Below are 18,958 nucleotides of genomic sequence, written 5' to 3'. Positions count from 1 at the left end.
GAAAGTCATGAAGTCATAAAACTAACTTTAAACCAGCTTTACATAGTTAATAGTATGGCCTTGGCAAAACAGATATGGATTAACTGCTCAAATATTATCCAGCTTTTTACGTAGTGTTTGCATCAGATACTGACTCTGCTGGCCTGGCTTCAGCTGCCAACATGTGAGCTGGTAAGCCAACTTTCATCTTGAGATCAGAAACCAAAATGAATTCCCAGTTTCACATCAGGTTGCATAACCAAGGCAAATCCTGTAATCAATAAACACTGGAGCATGTGGACCTTTATCATATTATGTACTCCTGGATAGGAATTGCTTTGCTTGAAGAGCAGATACCAAATTGCTAATGCCTGCAGTTAAAAAAAAAAAGAAAAGAAAAAAGAAAAAAGTGTTGTGCCAATAAAACATGGGGAATCATAATTTCATTTTGCTGAGAGGTACTGGAGAAAAGAGTTCACAGGTAACAACTTGCTGCTCCAGATTTGTAACTGCTAACTTGTCACTCTATTTAATATTTAATTAATATGGTGACAACATAAAGGATTTAACTCACTGTTTTCTTCCTACTCACAGTCTGGCTGACAGAGCAGGTAGATAGAGGCAAGCCTCTTTCCACACCTGTGTATGAGTAGATTTGACAAGTGCAAGGTGATTGCATAACAATGATGAAATATTTTACAATTCCTTGGCATTTTGTGGCCATGTGCTTTGACATGCAGTGGTAATTACATCTGGATTTAGCAGAGGTGGGTCTGTTCCATTAAGCAATGTAACTGAGATTTTTTTTTTCCTTTATGATTTGGGTATCCACAGAAATTATTTTGGCAGCTTCCATGCTGTTTATTATGTGCTTTCTCCCCAGATTCCAGGTAAACACATTGATTATTTATCTGATACAAAAAAGCAAAAGAATTCTTCTCAGAATGAAACTTGCAGAAACTAGAAATAGTTTAGAGGAGGTTCAGTTATGTTTGTGTGGTTCTCCTTTGCTGCATCTGTGTTGCCAGTCTCAGACACAGCCATCTCATACAGCTCGCATCTCTGTGCCTTCCTCCTGCATCAGCTGTTTCCCTTTCAATCCAGATTTTCAGCTACACCCAATTCCCTCCTTCAGATTTTACAACCAAGTCCAATGTTACTGGTTGCCTGTACACACAGTCTGATGATGATTACCACTCATCTCGGAAGTACTGAAAGTATCTGAGGCATTGGGGGGTGTGTGTGTGGTATTTTTTCTGTGCTCTCATGTTGGTTTTGTGTCTAATACGTGGATGTGCATATGCACATTGCTGGTTACTCATACACTGCACACTTTAAGATGTTTTTTGCTATGTTGAACTTTTATTCTTTGCTATAAGAAGAGAACAAGAAAAAAAGCATACAAGTAAATAGGGTTTAAAAAAGTATTAAAAATACATCACGCTCTCCAATAATAGCAATAGAAAATCAGAATTCAGCAGAACATCTGAGCTTACCCTTTCTTGCCCAGGCTCTAATGTACAAATAGCTAGACACTATCTGCATACCAGTTCAGTGTATTTAAGAAAACATTTTAATAGCTTTCTATAAAGTTTACAGTCTGGTCCACTATTTTACTTGCTGTTGAAAAAGAGAAAATACCATAACCAAAAAATCCCAGAACACCATGGAAGCCTTTGTCCATGTGGTGCCAGGTCACTCTCACATTGTTGTCCTCCAGGCGTTTCTTGTAGAGCAGCCCATCATCCCTGAGCACATCGTGCTCACAGGTGATTAAACAAGTGTCAGGTAGGCCCCCAACAACAGCATCTTCTGCTAGCAGTGGGGAAAACCTTGTATGAAACATCTCTTTTGTTTCTTTGTGGACCTGAGGTAAAAATGGAGCTGGTGGTGGTGGTTTGTAGCCCAGTTTAAATACGTCTGGGATAAAGTCTGGACTTATCCATTTCTTGTATTTCAAATTCATGCTCTGGGGAACGTGGGACCCTGCCAAAACAGCTTCCTTCATCGAGCAGTCCTTTTGCAGGTATTTCAGAATAAAATGCACTGCACGTTCCCGGGAAAAGAGGGCAAAAGAAGCATTTTTCTGGTGAGATGGCAGATTAAAGTTTAACGATTGGAGAAATGGATAGATCAGTACCTGGGCACATATCTTTGGGATATCTCTTCTATTTACCAGTTCTTGGCAAACACTAGTAGCAAAAGTGCCCCCTGCACTATCTCCATAAATAATAATCCGTTCAGGATCCACCCCATAGTTTTCTGCAGTCTTCAAGAAGTGCACAGTAGCAGTGAGACAGTCCAAGGTCTGGGCTGGATACTTGTGTTCAGGAGACAAACGGTACCTGAAGTGTACAAAAGACAGCAGTTACTACTGCAGGTCTGTCTGTAAAAGGATTCACTGTTTGATGGGGCACACTGCTTCTGCTTTTCTGCTCTGTCACTTTTCTGTGGAATTAATTCAATGTATGCATTAATACATAGTAAATTTCCTAAAAAACAGGGAATAAAGGATATCAATGTCTTACTTCAGTCACTTCAAAGATGTTGTGACTTACCCCAGACAATGTATGGAATATGCAATTCATTAGCAAAACCAATTCCTCCCAACTTTATAAAATTCTTTACTAATTTTTTTTCCATGGAAGAATTTGTTGCAAACTAAAGTTTCTCCATACCACCAGCTATTTTCCATAAGCATTGTTAGAAGGAAGCAGTGGTCCATGCCATTTAAAATATAGATTTTAGACTTACTGTTTACTTTTTTAAATCATCCCTAACAAACAAATCTTTCTGTTCTTCTGAAAATAGCCAGCATTCCTACTACTTTTGTAACTTTATGTTACTTTATGACCTGTATCAGGTCATTCTCATTGCCATTTCACAGCCTGTGCTTTCACACTCTTATCAACAACACAGACAACTCTAGAGCTCTTATTTCATTTGTTATATTCAAATAAATGTTAATACAGAGAGGGCAGATCATTCAGGGGGTGGGAGAGATCAGGTGAAAGCAGTGAACTCTCTAATTCTGGGAGTAACATTAAGTGGAGCTCACTTACCCAAGAGACACAAGCACTGAATCAGATTTTCTGGCTATGTACTGGCATATCCTTTCATAACCTCCTGGAGAACAGAAGTCATTAATGTAATTAGTATCTTAAAATACTGAAGCAATATCATCCCTTATTTTTTAATGTCATACTGCCACGAATGAGTGTGGGCCACTGGCCTATTTCATGAGCTACCCAAATATTCTCTATATGTAGATAACAATCCTAAATAATCATATTTTCTCTTTCAGTTCCTTACTGATGCTTCCGAAAATCCCACATCCTCCATGGATGAAGATGATTCCTCTCCGTTTGCTTGCAGATGGCACTCTGGGAAGGTAAACCCTCACTGGCACCTCAGCAAAAAGCAGATCCTTTGTGAAGAGTTTTGAATCTCTGCATGCTGGCAGCCCATCAGTGATCAACCTAATAAGTATGTGCTCCTTAATGATCCCCAAATTTTCTAAAATTTCTGCCTGGATAGATATAACAGGAAAAATGAGAAATTAGTATACAGAATTCAAATCTTCCCACTCTATAAAGGCCACGAGCTGCCTTCTTCTCTACTATATTCAGAATTCTTGTATTGATTATTTGCTTCTTTATATGATTATCACTCTAGCTCTAGTGGCTTTGTGATTACAGTTAAGAAAGTGAAAATGTACATCTTCATCTCAAAAAAAATTTAGTTCTTTTTCCATGGAATATATTCCATAAATACCTTCTTATTTCTGTGATCTGGTTTACAACAAGTAACAAGCTAATAGGGGAAACAATTATTCTGGAGATGGGAGGTCTGTTAAACGTCTGAAAACATTTTCTTATCCAAGGCCAGTCTGGTAGTTGAGACAGCCTGAAGATGACACTGAATCCTTGATTTTGAACATGTGATGTAACAAATGTATTTCCTGCTGGGTACATTTCCCATTAAATGATGACCTCATAGCCCTTATGGACTACTATAACTCATTCTTCTGGAATCATGATCATCATCACAAGTATTGTTCTCCTATGAACAACAGAATCCTCCTTGTACACTGCTGTATCAATGCCTCATAAACTAATGGCCAGCTATGCTTCTGTAAACTGTTCTTCCAAACCTGGTGTCTCTGTCTTTTAGTGTAGATTTGCCCTGTCTGTCTCAGAGACTATTCAGATACTGGCCTTACATAATAATTTTGCTGTGGAAGAATCCCAGAGTAAGACAAAGAGGAACAACTTTGTTAGGTGCTGGATCCCTCCTGTCATGTACACATGAAGCCAGATCTCATGTAGTTCAAGTGGATTGCAACATCATTTGCTCACCAAGTCCTTTCTAAAACAACACAGATTCTTTCTTCCTAATAATCTAGACCAGGCTGCAATAAACAAGATGGGTGAGGACTCACAGAAGAAACCACCATGAGCTATGGAAGAAAGAGAAAACATTTAGAAACAAAGATGGGAACCAAGAGATGATCTGGGATTTTGCAAATACTGTGTGCCACAACTACCAGCAGTGCTTGGGGTGTGTCAGGCCCCAGTTCCTGGAGACAAATGGGTAGATTTGTCTTGCCCAGTTCTTGCCTTACATTTGAAACTGCAGGTGGTATCTTGGCAAGGGGGAAAATGAATATAAAAGCCAAGGCAATCACACCAGAAACCACAGGGCCAATATGACCCTCCCCATACAGCAGTTTTCAAAAACTGTCATGACTTTTAAGTCAGTCTCCTTGTGAGAGCAGTGATTTTGGAATGGTTGAGGTTGGCAGAATTGACATTCTGTGTTTATTTAATCTCATCTTTACTTTCTAACATCCCTGAGTTTGTATGGAGCTTTCAGATGACAGAGAGTAAATATATATATATGATGAACTTGGTATCAGAGCATTCTAAATACCCTCTTTCCTTATCTCAGGAGCTCCTGACTTCACAGAGGCTTCTTCAGATCCAGGGAAAACACTGTCATGAAGAAGAATGGGGAATTTGGTATGTATTTTGTTGAAAAGCTTCTTGATCAATTATTACCATATATTTCAGAACCAGTAACAATACACTCAAACAATAAAAGGTATGACTACCACCTGACAGATCAGTCTGTCTGTAGGTGAAACATACTTCAAAATGTGGATATGTCTAAGCAAAAGAGAGCCCAGGCCACCATGTCAGCACACCTTTTCTTGTGGAAATGGGTCTTTGAAAAACTACTTGCTTGCACAAAGTGGCTTTTTATGCAGAAGATCATATGGGGACCAGATTTTTACTTTAAAAATAATTATGAATTCGCTTACCAACTAGCAAAAAATATTGCCTTTGAGCTTCGTGGACTTCAAGACTACATTAGCCAGGCTTTCTGTCAGTCACTTTGTAGTATTATGCTTTGCCAGCCAAAATAATTGTCACCAAAGCTGTATATCACACTGCAATATGCACTGTTAGACTAAACACAGATCTGTATGAGCAGATTAAAACAAAAGCTAGGATGTGAGTGAGAAGGCTTTCTGTCACCTCTTCCCTCTGGGATTGCCATTGATTTTTTTAGGACAGAATATGTGGATAGGTGCAGCAGGAGCATCATATGTATGCATATTCAAAGCTATCCAGAAAAAGGAAGTTGAACTTTCTGGAACATGCTGTCAATCAACATAGAATATTTACTGTTGCATAACAGCCACTTAAAAGCTGTAAAAGTGGGTAAAAAGAATAACCTGAAAGAATCTTTTCAGCCAATCAAGTTTAGAAACAAAGAACTTAATAATATGCAGGCAAATTATTGTATTATGATTAAGTTTATGTAATGAAAACATGAAAAGCAGTTTGAGATACATAAGTAGACTCAGAGCAGACTCTTCTTTGATGCCAGGCAATACAGCAGGGTACATGAGGCTGGATTTGGTGAATGCTGCTGTGTAAGTTCATGCAACCCACTTGAGCCTTATTTAGTTTATAGTGCTCCAAAATCAAGATGTGGGCCTTAATTGCTACATTCAGTATGCATAATTAGAAGAGAAGTTTACTTGGGATGAGCTCCTTACCACTCTCTGATTTCCCTGCAGGCTTTCTTTTGAGGTATGTGCCAGACATGACAGGGTTTAGGCTGCTCTTGTGTACTCCATTTGCCTTCTTTGAAAGCTTTTGGGGCAAAACCCATTTCTTTCTCTGATGGCAAAGCACACATCACAGCAAGTCTGGCTTACAAATCCTTAAATAAGAGAGAACAGCTCTAGCTGAACCTGCTTTAGCCAGGAGGTTAGATCAGGTGAAGTGCCCTCCAGCCTTCATGATTCTATGATATTTAAATATGACACAGGAATTCAGTCACTCTGGAAATAAAAACAGAATCACAGGTAAGAAAACCACTGCAAATAGCTCAAAATTTTAGAAAATTACCAGAAATGTATCAAAGTGCATTGAGAGAAGCTTTGGTTATTGTCCATGTAAATGATAGCCACAGCCCTCCTTTCATCCATAGGACCAATCATTTCATTATAGAAGGCAATCAAATTAAAACTGCAGCATAAGATTGTCTATCTCAGTATTTAAAAGAACTCACCTCATACTGGCTGCTTTCTACGCAGTGGTAGGATACCAAAGTCAAACTTTGGCTTTTATCTTTAAATCTGTGGGGTCCCATTACACACAGTTGCAATACTAAATGCAAATCTTCATCCTTCTACTTAAGTTTTTCCTTTCCTAAAAATCCCAGCATCACAGAGCACAGTAAACTCACCAGAATTTGCATCAGAGTGTAACAGCAATGATATAAGTGGAGCTTTGATGGCTGGTCAACTTCAGGAGGAATCTCTGCCTTGAAGGAGTCATGATAAATGACAATTAAAACCAGTAATAAAGAAGCAACTATAATTCCTGCTATTAAAGCATAGAGGAATTCCATCTTTCTTTGGTGCGAATAATTTATTAGAGAACTGTTTGATGTGCTTCTGTCTAAACTTATACCCTCCAGACTGACTCAACAGAGAAGTAATTTGCATACCAAAATTCCACCATGCTCCTCCTACAGATAATGCTGCCAGCTGGTGGAAGCATCCTTACATCCGGCTATTAATCAAAGTCAGTACCTAGAAGACTCACATCCAGGAAATGTCAGTATTTTGAGCATTCCAAAATTGCAAACCAACTTTTACTTTTATCTGGTTTAATTGCATTCTACTTTATGGGCCTGAAAAGCCACGTGCAGGTTTTTTTTGTAGGTGTATTGTAAGGTGTATAGTGTAGCTAAAGATACTGCCTCTACTAAAGAACCCATGGAAAACTGGCAGTGCTGAACTCCAGTCCCCATGCTCAGGAACCACTCCTGGAATAGGTCTGAAATAAGACCTAAGGCTTTTTGCTGATCATCTTTTCCCCTGTTATACTGCTGAGTCAGACAGCTGGTTAGAACAGCTGAAACAGACATTCCATATAAAGGAATTTTGCTTTTAGAGATTCATACAGAGGGATCAGTTACTTGGAAGCTCCCCACCTGAATATGCAGCAAGGGGCTCTGGGCTCACCAATGGTCCAGTGATACCAGAGGGAAACTTCCCCTTGACTGGGAGAACTTTGGCCCTAACCCTCTGTTCTGGGTCATTGTAAAGAAAGGATTTTGATACCTTTACAAATTCATAGTTTGCTATTTTTTTGCCAAGACAACTCTACGTTTTGTTGTAATTTAGGCTGGGATTAGGCCATATGGTGCCAATGCTTGTGGCCGTGGAGGTGATGATAGTGCAGGAAGGAGTGGCCAGGTGCCACTTCCATCCATTTCTGTCCAACATGTGCCTGGACAAAACTTCTTTGGGTTAAAGTAAAAAACAAACAAACATCAGCTCAGCTTCACATGTCAGTACAGCCTATGCTTATCCTCTGAACACTCTGAAATATTTCTTTATCTCTACTAATCTCCCAGATATTCCATTCTAAAACCCCTATAAAAGCTTGTATTTATGGTCATAGAAGAGAAATACTCCTTCTTATGAGCCAGAAGACTCTGCGTTTGACTAACAAACCTGGAGTTATATTCCCTCAGAAAGTGGGATCTTGACTAAAAAAGGGTAAGTCCTTTCTAGCTTTTCTTATACCCCTAAAAGAACCAGATTAACTATATCTGCTTATAAAAAAAATCACATTTATGCAAAATTTGCATTACAGGAAAGAGCAGGAAACCTTGGTGTGAATTAGTAAACAAATATTTATCTGTGTGGAATGAGAGTAAACAACATGACTCATAAGAGATAAAGTACCAGGTGGATATCCATGTCAGTTACAATATGGAACTCTCCTCCTAACTCAGCAGGTCTGGAATTCTTGATCATAAGATCACTGATCTTTCCAATACTGACTCAAATTACTTGACTAAGCTGGGGAGTAATTGATCTCTTTGATCACTGTGATCCGTAGGACACGTAACTGAGCCCTTCCCAATTTCTTACTCCATCCAGATCTGAGGGGATACATTGAAAACCATCACAACATAAATTAAAGCAAAAATTAAGGCTACTTTTGTATTCTGAAATACGATAGACAAGGCTGTGTTTGTTCTGGTTTTGTCAAAATCTGAATCACGTTGGTTTAGTAGGATTTCAGTTCAGACTCTTGAAACAATAAGCTGCTGTAATTTTGAGAGCCGTACAGACTTATTTCTTCTGCCTAGTTCCATGTGTGTCTCAGAAGTTTTGTCAGGACTGAGGAATTAGACAGGAGAAATGGTAAATATTGAGTGGCATAAAAGTGAGGTAAATGTACCAAAGAGAACATGAGTCAACCAGTTTAACACAATGTAGTTACTCGCTTCCTGTTTACACATGATATTTTTTTCACTGCTCTCTATTCCAGCATGAAGAAGCAGGCTAACAGATTTGACTTCTAATTAAAGATAGGCAAGGGGAAAAAAGGAAAAGCAGTTAGTACAGATGACAAGGTCTAACATGTACTGAAATGACTAGACAAGGGAAAGAAATACCAGTCCTGATGTTGGATCCCTTAGTCTGAATTCCAGGTGGCACCTCCAAGCACTTTGAAAACACTGCACCTCTGCTTTTACAGTTATTAATACACACAGTGCATCTCGTAAGGGATGTCCTCTAGAGTTTAGAATTACTCAGAAAGATATTTATTGTATCCTTATTAATGGTGCTGATTTGTCATGAGACCTTAGGAAAGCAGAGGGAAATCCAAATGTAGCTTTTTGCACAAGGCTGGACACAGACTGGAAGTTACAACAGAAACCTGGTCCCTTTGAGTCTAATGCATGGCAAAACTCCACTTACAAGGCAACGGTGTCAGGCTTTTGATACTTAGTAGTATGTAGAAGGACAGCCTGAAATCATAGAACCTCTGGGACACATTTCAAATGGAAAATGTGAACTCAAGGGAAGAATGAAATCAAGAATCCAAAGTTTAGCTCTTGATTTATCCAAATCTGACAGCAGTACTCCCTGTAACAAAAAACAGATCAGCTTGGCAAAAGGTTTTCCTTTTTTAAAGGAATTTAGTTTTAATCTGTGATTGTGACAGATTGTCCATGGTCAGGAACCATGAACTGATGTGAAATATGGTATTACCTGATACCCCAGTGTCACAGACTTTCCCTTGTATAGCAGTGCTGTTGCCAGCTTTTTCACATGGGCTTACCAGTGTTCTGGATGTATTTGGTAGCAACTTTGCACATAAATCAATAAACCAAAACTACAATGAATGAAAAAAAACAAAAACCAAAAAACCACTTCCAATACATTTTAGAGTGTATTCAAGCTGGAAACAGATACATGAAATCAGTATTCTCAAGATTATTCAGTTCACACTGGCTTCAAGGGACCTGCAAATATTTAAAATTAATAATTAATTTTTAATCTGAATAGGCTAGCTGTGTAATATTGCTGAATTTTCTAATTTAAATGTGTCAGTGGTGATTTATGCATAAAGAGTTTGAGCTCAGGAATCAAAACAATCAAGTGTACTTTAACTTTTTATCTCTTCATTTTTAACACTGCTGCTTATTTCCATACTAGAAAGTTGTTATATTTGTTACTAGTCTAGACACTGAGTCATACTTCTTTAAACCAGACATAAGGCTCTCTGTGTTAATTTCTCTCTCCCCCTCAGAGTTTTTGGACCGAGAGGAAAACTGTAATGCCAGGTGCCTCCCTGAGCTCCATTTCTAAAGGTATTACTGTAAAAACACACAGAGGTGCTAAATGCTGCCAAGCAGCAGTGGAAATTCTCTGAGCTCTGGTTATTTCAGATGCAGCTAAGTCAGGGAACACCACCTGATTCTGAAAAATGTATAGACTTTGGGTTAGAACACTTCATTTTCTCTCCAAAAACCTCTCTCCTGACATTTGATGATGATGCAGTGATAGTCATATGGCTTATTTCATATGGGGTTACCTGGCATCTAGAGGTAAAAAGTCCATAAGATCTCACTACATTTTATTTCCTTACCTTCTGAAAACTTTTGTGGTACTTCTAGTAGAGCTGAAAATCATGGGTTTAGATATTTTTCATACCTCGTGTTAAAAACCCAGCCATGTGTGATACCTGTTTTAAATCTGGGTGGTGCCTGAAAATCGGCTGCTCTGCTTTTTGTAAACAACCATCCCCTGAACACCCTTACCCATGGCCACTCTGAACAGCACCCGTTTTCAAAAACATCTGGTTGATTCCAAGTCATGAAATTTGCTTTATTTTTCAAAAGGATTCAGCTTTCTAACTCACTTCTGTTGTTTGTGATACAGCCTGGCTCCCTATGTATAGATGCTTAGACTTCCATTGCAGTGGTGCTTTCGTAATCATAGAGGGAAAGAAGTTTGAGAACGTTTTCGTTTTTCAGTAATTCTGGTTTTTACCACTAGATGGCTTCCCAGGATAGTGCATGTAGATCCAGACCTCCTGAAATAAAGTGGAATTGGATTCATTTTGGCACATTCTTAATGATACATAGTCATAAAAAGGAATGTCTTTGCAGCTCAGCTGTGGAGACAGCAGTGTGAGGTTTGACAGCCCTGAGCATCTTTTGACGTCCTCGAAACTTTGTGTATTGGGTTATTTCTGATTGCTACCACAGCTACCAGCTGTGCATTACCAGCTCAGTTCAAACATGCAGCTGGGTCCTTCTCAGAAATGTTTAATCAGTAGAAATGGAAACATAACTTACCTGCCTAATGCTTAACAGTGCAAACAACCCAGCCAGGGGACCAAATTGCAGTACACTTTACCCTTTCTCCTGTTACAACATAGTTCAAAGTGCTACGGAGACCTTCTTGTGTTGCAACTATGGCCTCACAACTGGACAAAAAAAAGTCTTGGAAAAGGAGAGGAAAAAAGCCACCCTTTGTTGTGAGAAAGCGAGTCGCTCTCCTTCATTCAGAGCCTGCTTTTCTTTATCACCCTGCTACTAAATCACCAGTTTTCAGCAATGAAAATCTCTTCCAGCTTGGGAAAATCCATGCCTTGTCAAGTTGTCCGCAAAAACACTGCTCCAACGCTAAATTGATTTTTTTTTAATGCTATCAGCCTAGGCTGGCCTCAACCCAGCAATCCGGGGCTGAAAGAGATTTTCCCATCCCCACCGGCTTGCCCTGGGCAAGCAGCTCTCTGCAGCCAGAGCTCCTTGAACTCAGCCTTAACCCTGATTGTTCCTGGAACTGCTTTTTTCCTGGGCTCAGGTCAGCCCCGGAGGCAGGGAGAGATGGAGAGGGGGCAGGGGCTGCCGGGCTGGCGCTCAGCCACAGCTGCGAGCCCAGCGTGGCAAGCAGCAAGCCCCGGCTCGCTCGCCACAGCCCAGGAGCGAGCGAAGGGCTGAGCCTGGCGGCATGTGTGAGTTTATGTGGAGTGAGATAGCTCTGGGGGAGGGGAGAGCCGAGCCAGCCACTCACAGAAACAGTAGTGAAATCTCCCCAACACTTTAACTGTCAATCAGGCTTAATGGGGTATAAAAACTCCCCAGCGCCGAGGCTGTGATAGGCAGAGAGAGAGCAATAGGGAGAAATGAGTAAGAGCTGAAATAGTGTGCGGCATAATTCCTGCTCTGTGATCACAGATACTCCAAGTGAAAAACAAAAAAAAAAAAAAAACCAACCAAAAAAAAAAAAAAAAACAAAACCAAACCACAACAACCAAAAAAAAAAAAAAAAAAAAAAAAAAAAACAAAAAAAAAACAAACCAACAAACAAACAAAAAATAAAACCAGGAGAGGGGGCAGAGGCTCAACCTTTTCAGCCGGCTCAGGACAAACAGGACAAAACATCTATAGATATTTATAGATGTTAAAAACAACCTTGCCCTGAATAGAGCCTTTCTTAAAAAGAAGGTCCTGGCAATTCTGTCTTATTTAAGCAATTTCCTGAGTCTAAGAATAGAAATGAGCTGCCTGGAAGGCACTGCAGGCTGAAATTTGGAGACATAGGCTGCTTTATTTTATTTTTCCAAGTATAAAAACCGTCCATTGGATACTGGATTTTTATGTCGTTCTTTGAAGCAGAGGGATGTATGGTTACTTTTAATTTTACTTCTTTTTTTTCTTCTTCTAATTTTTAAGAAAATGTGTTCCAGTTAAAAAGCAAGGAAACCGTTTTACCTGCATGTGACGATCCCAGAGGACACCGATCAAGAAACAGGGGAGTGACTCGGTCTTCTGCACTACTTTACTCCTACCCCAATTTTTTTAAGGGGAGAGAAGGATTTCTGCAGTCCAGGAATCTCTTGCCCCCAAGTTTTGGAAGGGGGGCTGAAGACTTTGTCACCCATCTTGGGGTGAATGAAGGGTATTGGTTTTCTTTCTGCGTTCACTTGGTTTTGCGAAGGTTTCTAAAGAGAATTTTGCCTTCTTGACTTGCCTGGAACAAGAGGATGATTTGGAAGTGGCTGGGCGCTCTGCTGCTTTTCCCCGTGCAGATGGTTTATTTGGTGGTGAAAGCTGCCGTGTGCCTGGTGCTGCCGCCCAAGCTCCGAGACCTGTCCATGGAGAACGTGCTCATCACCGGCGGGGGCAGAGGCATCGGTCGCCATCTGGCCAGGGAGTTCGCCAAACGAGGAGCCAGAAAGGTGAGCCAGGAAGGGGAAGGGGGGGAGGAGGCTCCCACCTGCTGCTCTGCTGGGGAGTCCTCCCATCGGGAGCCTGGAAAAGCCTTTTCCCTCACCTCGAGGTGGGATTGATGGGATCGCTTCTTTAAAGGCTAAAAGGGGCACGGATTTTGCAAAACCCTGGCGTGCCGAGCCATTATGTTGATTTCCCATTTCAGAAGTTGCCCTTTCCTCTCTCCCTGCATCCCGCCTCTCCTCATCTCATCTCACAAAAGGTGAAGGTGAGGAAAGGCCGCCCTCACCCCCCCCTGGCCGTGAATCCCCCTCCGCTGACAAAGGAGAGGTTTTCGCTCCAGCCGGGGTTCCCCGGGGCAGGGAAAGGAGAGCTTTGTCATTCCCATGCGGGAAGCTGGTGCTCGCTGCCGTCTCCGTTTTACCAGGCTGCTTCCCGGCTCATGGGGGGGTGTGGGGACCGGGGGTGGTAGCTGGGGGGGCAGCTGGGGCTGAGCAGAGCCCGGCTCTCCCGGGGCACAGCCCGGCTCCCGGCCGTGTCACCCCGCAGCAGAGGGGCTGGGCTGGGAAAGGGGCAGACGGTGTGTGCGGGAGGGCTCTGGCTCTGTCCTAGCGGGAGAGAGGGGAGCTGCAGCTCAGCCTGGCGGTGCGGTTGCTCTCCGTGGAAATTTCATCTCTTGTGCTTTCTCAAGTCTCTTGTATTTTGTTCTTTGCCAGCCAGAGCTGTTTAAAGGTAAGATGAGTGAGACCCCGCAAGGGAAAAAAGCACAACACGAGTGAGACTGTTTGCACGTTTCCTTCAGGAAAGAGGGAAAAGGGAAAGGTTGAGGGACTGCCTGGTCTGTCTGCACACCAGCCTAGCTGGTGTGGCTGTTGCCCAGCTCAGGACTGGTGGTTTACCTTGAAACTTTGTGTTTCTGTAATAGAGGTGTGAATCTGTCAGGAATACAAAACACACCCACACCCTGAAACAGGGCTTGAGTTTTAAAGATCTTCACCCCCTTTATGAGTAATGAAAGGGAGGAATTGTGGAATTAAGACAGCTGCATAAATACTTTCCCGTGTGAGAGAGCATGAATGAAATAGAGAATAAAGAAAAAAAGTACTGCATGAGAGGATATTTAAAGAAAAATTTGCATTTAGTTTGGCACAGTGTCATGTCACTTCTTACACATGCACTGCAGCTTTCTGTGTGTGGTACAGAGCTATTCTGGCATACAGCTCTGAGGTGTAAAATATGTCAGCACTGAACTTTGATGTTTGTATATGTTTGTGTTTAAACATCATGTTGAGATTTACAAATTCTTGGAGACAGCAAACAAGTTGACTGACCTTTGGACCCGAACAATTTGCTGAAAGTGTATTTATGTTATCTGTTAGGACACCAGGCCTCATTATTTATTTATTTAGTGGGGCTGGTTGCTATGCTAAGCACTGGTATTAAAGTACCCCCATTCCTCCAGCTGATCCCAGGGCTGCTGAGCTGCAGTTCAGCTAAGAGCTGAGCCATGGCAGTCGGCCCTGATGAGCCAGGTTACATGGGCCAAAAAGAGGGGGAGCTGTTTGAGATACAGAGCTGAGTTTGAGATTGCTGTGTACAGGCAGAAACTGTAGTTCATTTGCATGTTTTATCTGTAAAATCTCTACGTGTCTTAAAAGGAAGAATAAATGAGAATAATTGTTGGGAACATTTGTACTTATATGATGCTGTGAACTGCTGGGTGGTTGCCAGCTTGTGTTGAGAACTTTGGGGGTTTTTTTTTCAAGTCTGTCAATCAAGGTGTGTTGGTTTGGGTTTACTGGATTTGAAGCAGATTCTCCTTTCAGTTGTACCCTGGCTATCCAGTAAATCAAATATGACACTCAGCAAGTTTTGGTCCTCTCTGGTGGTGGCCCTGCCTTTCTGCCTTTGCTGGAGGCACATTTCCTGTGCAACCTTCAGTAAGTGTATCCTTTCCTTCCTTAACATTTTCCATTACTATTTTACCTAGGTGTGGTAGCTTCCATTACTTTTGTGGTGAGATTTCATCTCTTTCCTGCTTTCTGTGCTCAGCACTAATTGTGAATTTAGTGCAGTTTCCATGTGGAACGTAAGGCCCCTGTTTGGCACCACTCTTTGATTTTATGCGTTGCCTTAGACCATCAGAAAGAAACAGAAGAGATTTGTGGTGGATAGCTTGTGAAAATCAACTGCTCTGTTTTTCTGTTGTTTTCCTGCAGGGTTAATTTTCACAGTTACACACAAAGATTCAATTATTGATCAGAATGAATGGTTTATAAGGGATCCTGGTGATCAGATGGAGTAGTCACCATATCCCAAGTTTGGAAAGGTGTGACATTCTGAGGCCAAGCCGGGTGTTAGAGCAGAGGTGGATGGACAGAGGAGCAGGGAGATGCAGGTCCTCAAGGTGGGTGTGCAGGGTGTCAGGACCAGGTCCCCCAGCACCTGCACACACAGACATAGTGGCGGGGTTCTGGAGGTAGGCGGCGATATATAACCATATTTTTGAGATTAGAATCTTCTGAAAGATAAGTTAGTTTAGACTCTTGGCATATGAAATTTCCTCTGACTATTAGGCTGGATTAGATTTCAACTTGCACTCTATCTTAGTGTACAAACGGTGGTTTTGTTAATCACAAATGAGATGCATGGGAGCACCTTTCCCCTAAGATAACAAATGTTGTAGCACTAAGATTATGAATTGTCAGATCTACAACTTCTTTACTGTAAAATTTGATTTTGCCTTTAAAGCTACGAAGGTGGCAAGAGGTAAAGAAGGGCTTACACAAATGGAAACACAGCATCTTCTTCTTGATACGTGAGCATGGAGACTGAAGTTCTCAATCCAGCAGAGTGGAAGCCTCTTGGGCACGATCATGTGCATCCATCCTGATTCCCATTCTCTACCCCCATTCTCTAAAGTCCTTTGCACTGCTATTACCCCTCAAACTATTGCCTCCTGACTTTGACAGATAAATATCTAGGAGGCATTTCCTTCTGAGGTGATGTTGCTTTTCTCATGGTCATTCATTGGCCTCTGATGAAGTGGCTTATTAGTGGTCTCAGTTGTATTTTCAGCTACTGAACTGTCTGTCTTTTAGGGTTTTTTCAGTTTAGACTACCAGCCAGTTTCAGTCAAAGAGAGATTTTAATCATCAGATCATCCCTGTTCAGATGTATACTAAGAGGTCAAAGGATCCACAGTCCATTTTAACTTTCGGGTAGAAGTTTTTCAAAACCTACTTGGTTGTGGGAGGCACTGTGTATTTCAGTGCTTCCTGTAGCACTTCTGGAAAGAAACACAAGCAAATAAATTTGCTGTATGCAAAGAAAGAGTGGTTTACAGATGATACAGGACATGTTAGTGTTATTATGAGGGATGAACAGCATTGAATTTTCTCCAGAAGTACTCAAGTATTGTAATTCAGCTTTCATGCTGTTCCCCAGAGATGTGTCCAGATTCAGAAGTGCTGGCTGAGGACTTATTTGGCTGAATTGCTGGAGAAATGTATTTTTTTTCCTTTCTGTTCCTTTTTGGTTGCTTGCAAAATTCAAAATTTTCACTGTTTTGGCTTTTAACTCTTGAGAATTTTGACTAAGCCTTAAAAATGTTTGACCAATAAAGCATCACCTCTGCCTCAGTCTCACACCTTGGTAGCATTGTTAAGGCTCTTAGCTTTTGATATTCTGTGTTTAACCAAAACAGTGGGGTATATCTGTGTTAATGAAAAAGGAGAAGGAGAGATTTTCATGACTTTATGGTTTAATGCCTATGAAATAAAAATCCACTTTCAAAGTGTAACAGTGTTCTGCAGAGAATGTGCTGTATAGCTGAGTTACTGCTGTGGAGACTGGCCCCTCGGAACAATATTTCTCTTGTGGAAGAACAGTCCTCTACAGATGTGAGCAGCCAGGGGGATGGAGGAGCTGAATGGGTTCATTCACTGGTGGTTGAGTTGGAAAATGCTTCTGGTTTCCTCTAAGCCATTTGCTTTTCCTACAGCATTTTCTGTTACAGTGCCCTTGCCAGAGGCTTGTCAGCCCTGGTTTTGATGATCTCCACTAATGAAGTTTTGATGCATGTGTCTTTTGTATGTAACTTCTATGTCTTGCTCTTTGTTAGGTTTTCTTTTTGGGTATTTCCTTGACATCTAAAAGTTTTCCTTGTAATTTTTATTTACTTTGCTCACAGATTTACTTTGCTCTGAGTTCTAATTGAACAGGAAAGGGTACTTGGTTCTTAGGCATTAAATATCACCTAAAACTAATAAAAGTAACTGAAAAACACATAATTGTAGGATAGAAAGAGATCCCTCAACTCTGAGATGTATTTTAGAATTCAAGGTTAGTCTGACGGTGACTTTGGAAGAGTTTCTTAGGCCTTTCCTGATGGGACTTTGATTTTCATTAGTTTTTTTTTATGCTGAGGTCTCTGGGCTCAGAAATCAGCAACATGGATTTTCAGTAGTCTACTGACTACAAGGGATCTTATACAGCAGTGCTTTTCTGTTATGCCTTTGTGACTGATCATTTCTGTGGTCTCAGTTTATTTCAAAATAAGTATGTTTTATCTTCCTGGTTTTCCCTTGTCTTTTTTTTTTTTCCAACCAGCTGTGGTGTTTGCCTTCTTGGTAACCATAGCTATTGCTGAATGAACAAAAGGGTGTTCTGGCTTGAGAGATGCCTCCAAAATACCAAATGTGCTAGGGGCAGTCCTGGCCTTGTGTTAGTGTGACTGTACTGCAGAGAAGAGTTGGACAATCTGTATTAACCTTGTTGAGAGTTCTTCACATTCATCACTGTGCAAGAAGTTACCTCGTAAATACACAGAAAGCAGTCTGGAATGTCAAGACATACAAGAGCCCTTACTAGATGGCAAGGAGCTAATATCACCAACAAAAACAAGAAACGGAAACTTCTCTCTGTCATGGAATGTACCACTTGATAGCCATGACCTGGCTCTGTCAGCACTGAGTCCAGACATTTATGTCTGCAAGTCTGCAGGGGACTTTTAACAGGACTGCAATGTGATGGGCTGCTGCAGAATGTCATAAACACAACAGTACAGTGATTATTTGGGGTTAGTGAACAGAGATGCTGAAGGCATTGAAAACTTTTGCTTTCAAAACTGGTCAGAGATGATTGTTGTTGTTTTGGGCTTTACTTTGCTTATATCACTCAAATTTTGTTGAGGCTACAAAACCAAACTACAACACCCTGAAGTCTCTACCTGCTTTCTATTATCACTTTCACATTTTCAAAGTCAGACCTTAATGTCTTCATTTAGGAAGATACCTTGTCATTTGAGAGTCCTCTTTCAGTTGAGTTACAGTTGGGGTAGTGATAAGTAAGTGGAGAAAGAGCATAGAGGAGGAAGGGATGAGAGCTGTGCAATCCCCCACTGCTGCTGAACCCTCTGTTCCATGGAGTTCAGCAGAACTAAAAACCTCAGAGGAACTGCAGGTGCTTGAGAGCCTCATATAATTGGGGGTTTTACCTGAATGAGATTTTAGGCTGTAAATTCTGTTTAGGATGAGAGTGTTGCAGAGAGGCTATGTGAAAAATATCAGGTCTTAGAATTTAGCTTTATATTTCCAGTAATGGAAAATTTGGCAAGTTTTGACATGAGTTTCTGCAATGGCATGCTCCTCCCACATCATCCACACACTCTGTGCCTGCAGTTCTCCGAATATTTCACTTTGGTCTGTATGAATCATTGTTGACATATTGTCCTGGTTTGTATGAATTAGTGTATACATTTGAATTAAATTAATACTAATCTGAAGTGAGGGCAAAATACTGAGACTGATGCTAAAAGTCATTCAGAGCTGTGACCTCTTTAAGGTGTAGGACAAAAGCGATCAGTATCTCAAGTGGTTTTCAGGAAGACTTCATCATCTCAAATGTCTTT

General features: G+C 41.0%; 2 protein-coding genes across 9 annotated transcripts in view; one reads left to right on the top strand and one right to left on the bottom strand.

The window, feature by feature from the left end:
- Positions 1-1,333: 1,333 nt before the first annotated feature.
- LOC103526198 (arylacetamide deacetylase-like 4) lies at positions 1,334-12,674 on the bottom strand. Of its 5 annotated transcripts, XM_030463442.1 has the most exons (6): positions 12,589-12,674; positions 10,728-10,898; positions 6,742-6,819; positions 3,292-3,508; positions 3,042-3,105; positions 1,334-2,324 (listed from the first exon to the last, which is right to left on the bottom strand). In XM_030463442.1, exons 2-6 carry the CDS (start codon positions 10,803-10,805, stop codon positions 1,553-1,555), a joined length of 1,209 nt encoding a protein of 402 aa, XP_030319302.1. In that variant the 5' UTR covers positions 10,806-10,898; positions 12,589-12,674; the 3' UTR covers positions 1,334-1,552. The 5 variants fall into 5 exon arrangements, with proteins under 5 accessions (XP_030319302.1, XP_030319304.1, XP_030319303.1 ...); XM_030463444.1 differs by lacking the exon at positions 6,742-6,819; XM_030463443.1 differs by lacking the exon at positions 10,728-10,898 and having other exon boundaries at positions 12,589-12,668.
- The window catches only part of DHRS3 (dehydrogenase/reductase 3), a 32,368-nt gene continuing 25,545 nt past the window's right edge, over positions 12,136-18,958 (top strand). Inside the window, exon 1 of one of the 4 annotated variants that reach the window (XM_008491185.2) lies at positions 12,136-13,055. In XM_008491185.2, coding sequence (XP_008489407.1) covers positions 12,861-13,055 — 195 coding nt within the window. In that variant the 5' untranslated portion in view covers positions 12,136-12,860. Of the gene's footprint in view, positions 13,056-13,625; positions 13,780-14,502; positions 14,580-14,894; positions 14,988-18,958 lie in introns of those variants that run through there. The other 3 variants (XM_030463450.1, XM_030463448.1, XM_030463451.1) reach the window with 3 other exon arrangements.

This window comes from Calypte anna, chromosome 21 (genome assembly GCF_003957555.1).
Source record: "Calypte anna isolate BGI_N300 chromosome 21, bCalAnn1_v1.p, whole genome shotgun sequence".
Taxonomy (NCBI): domain Eukaryota; kingdom Metazoa; phylum Chordata; class Aves; order Apodiformes; family Trochilidae; genus Calypte; species Calypte anna.
This window is presented reverse-complemented; position numbering and strand designations above follow the sequence as displayed.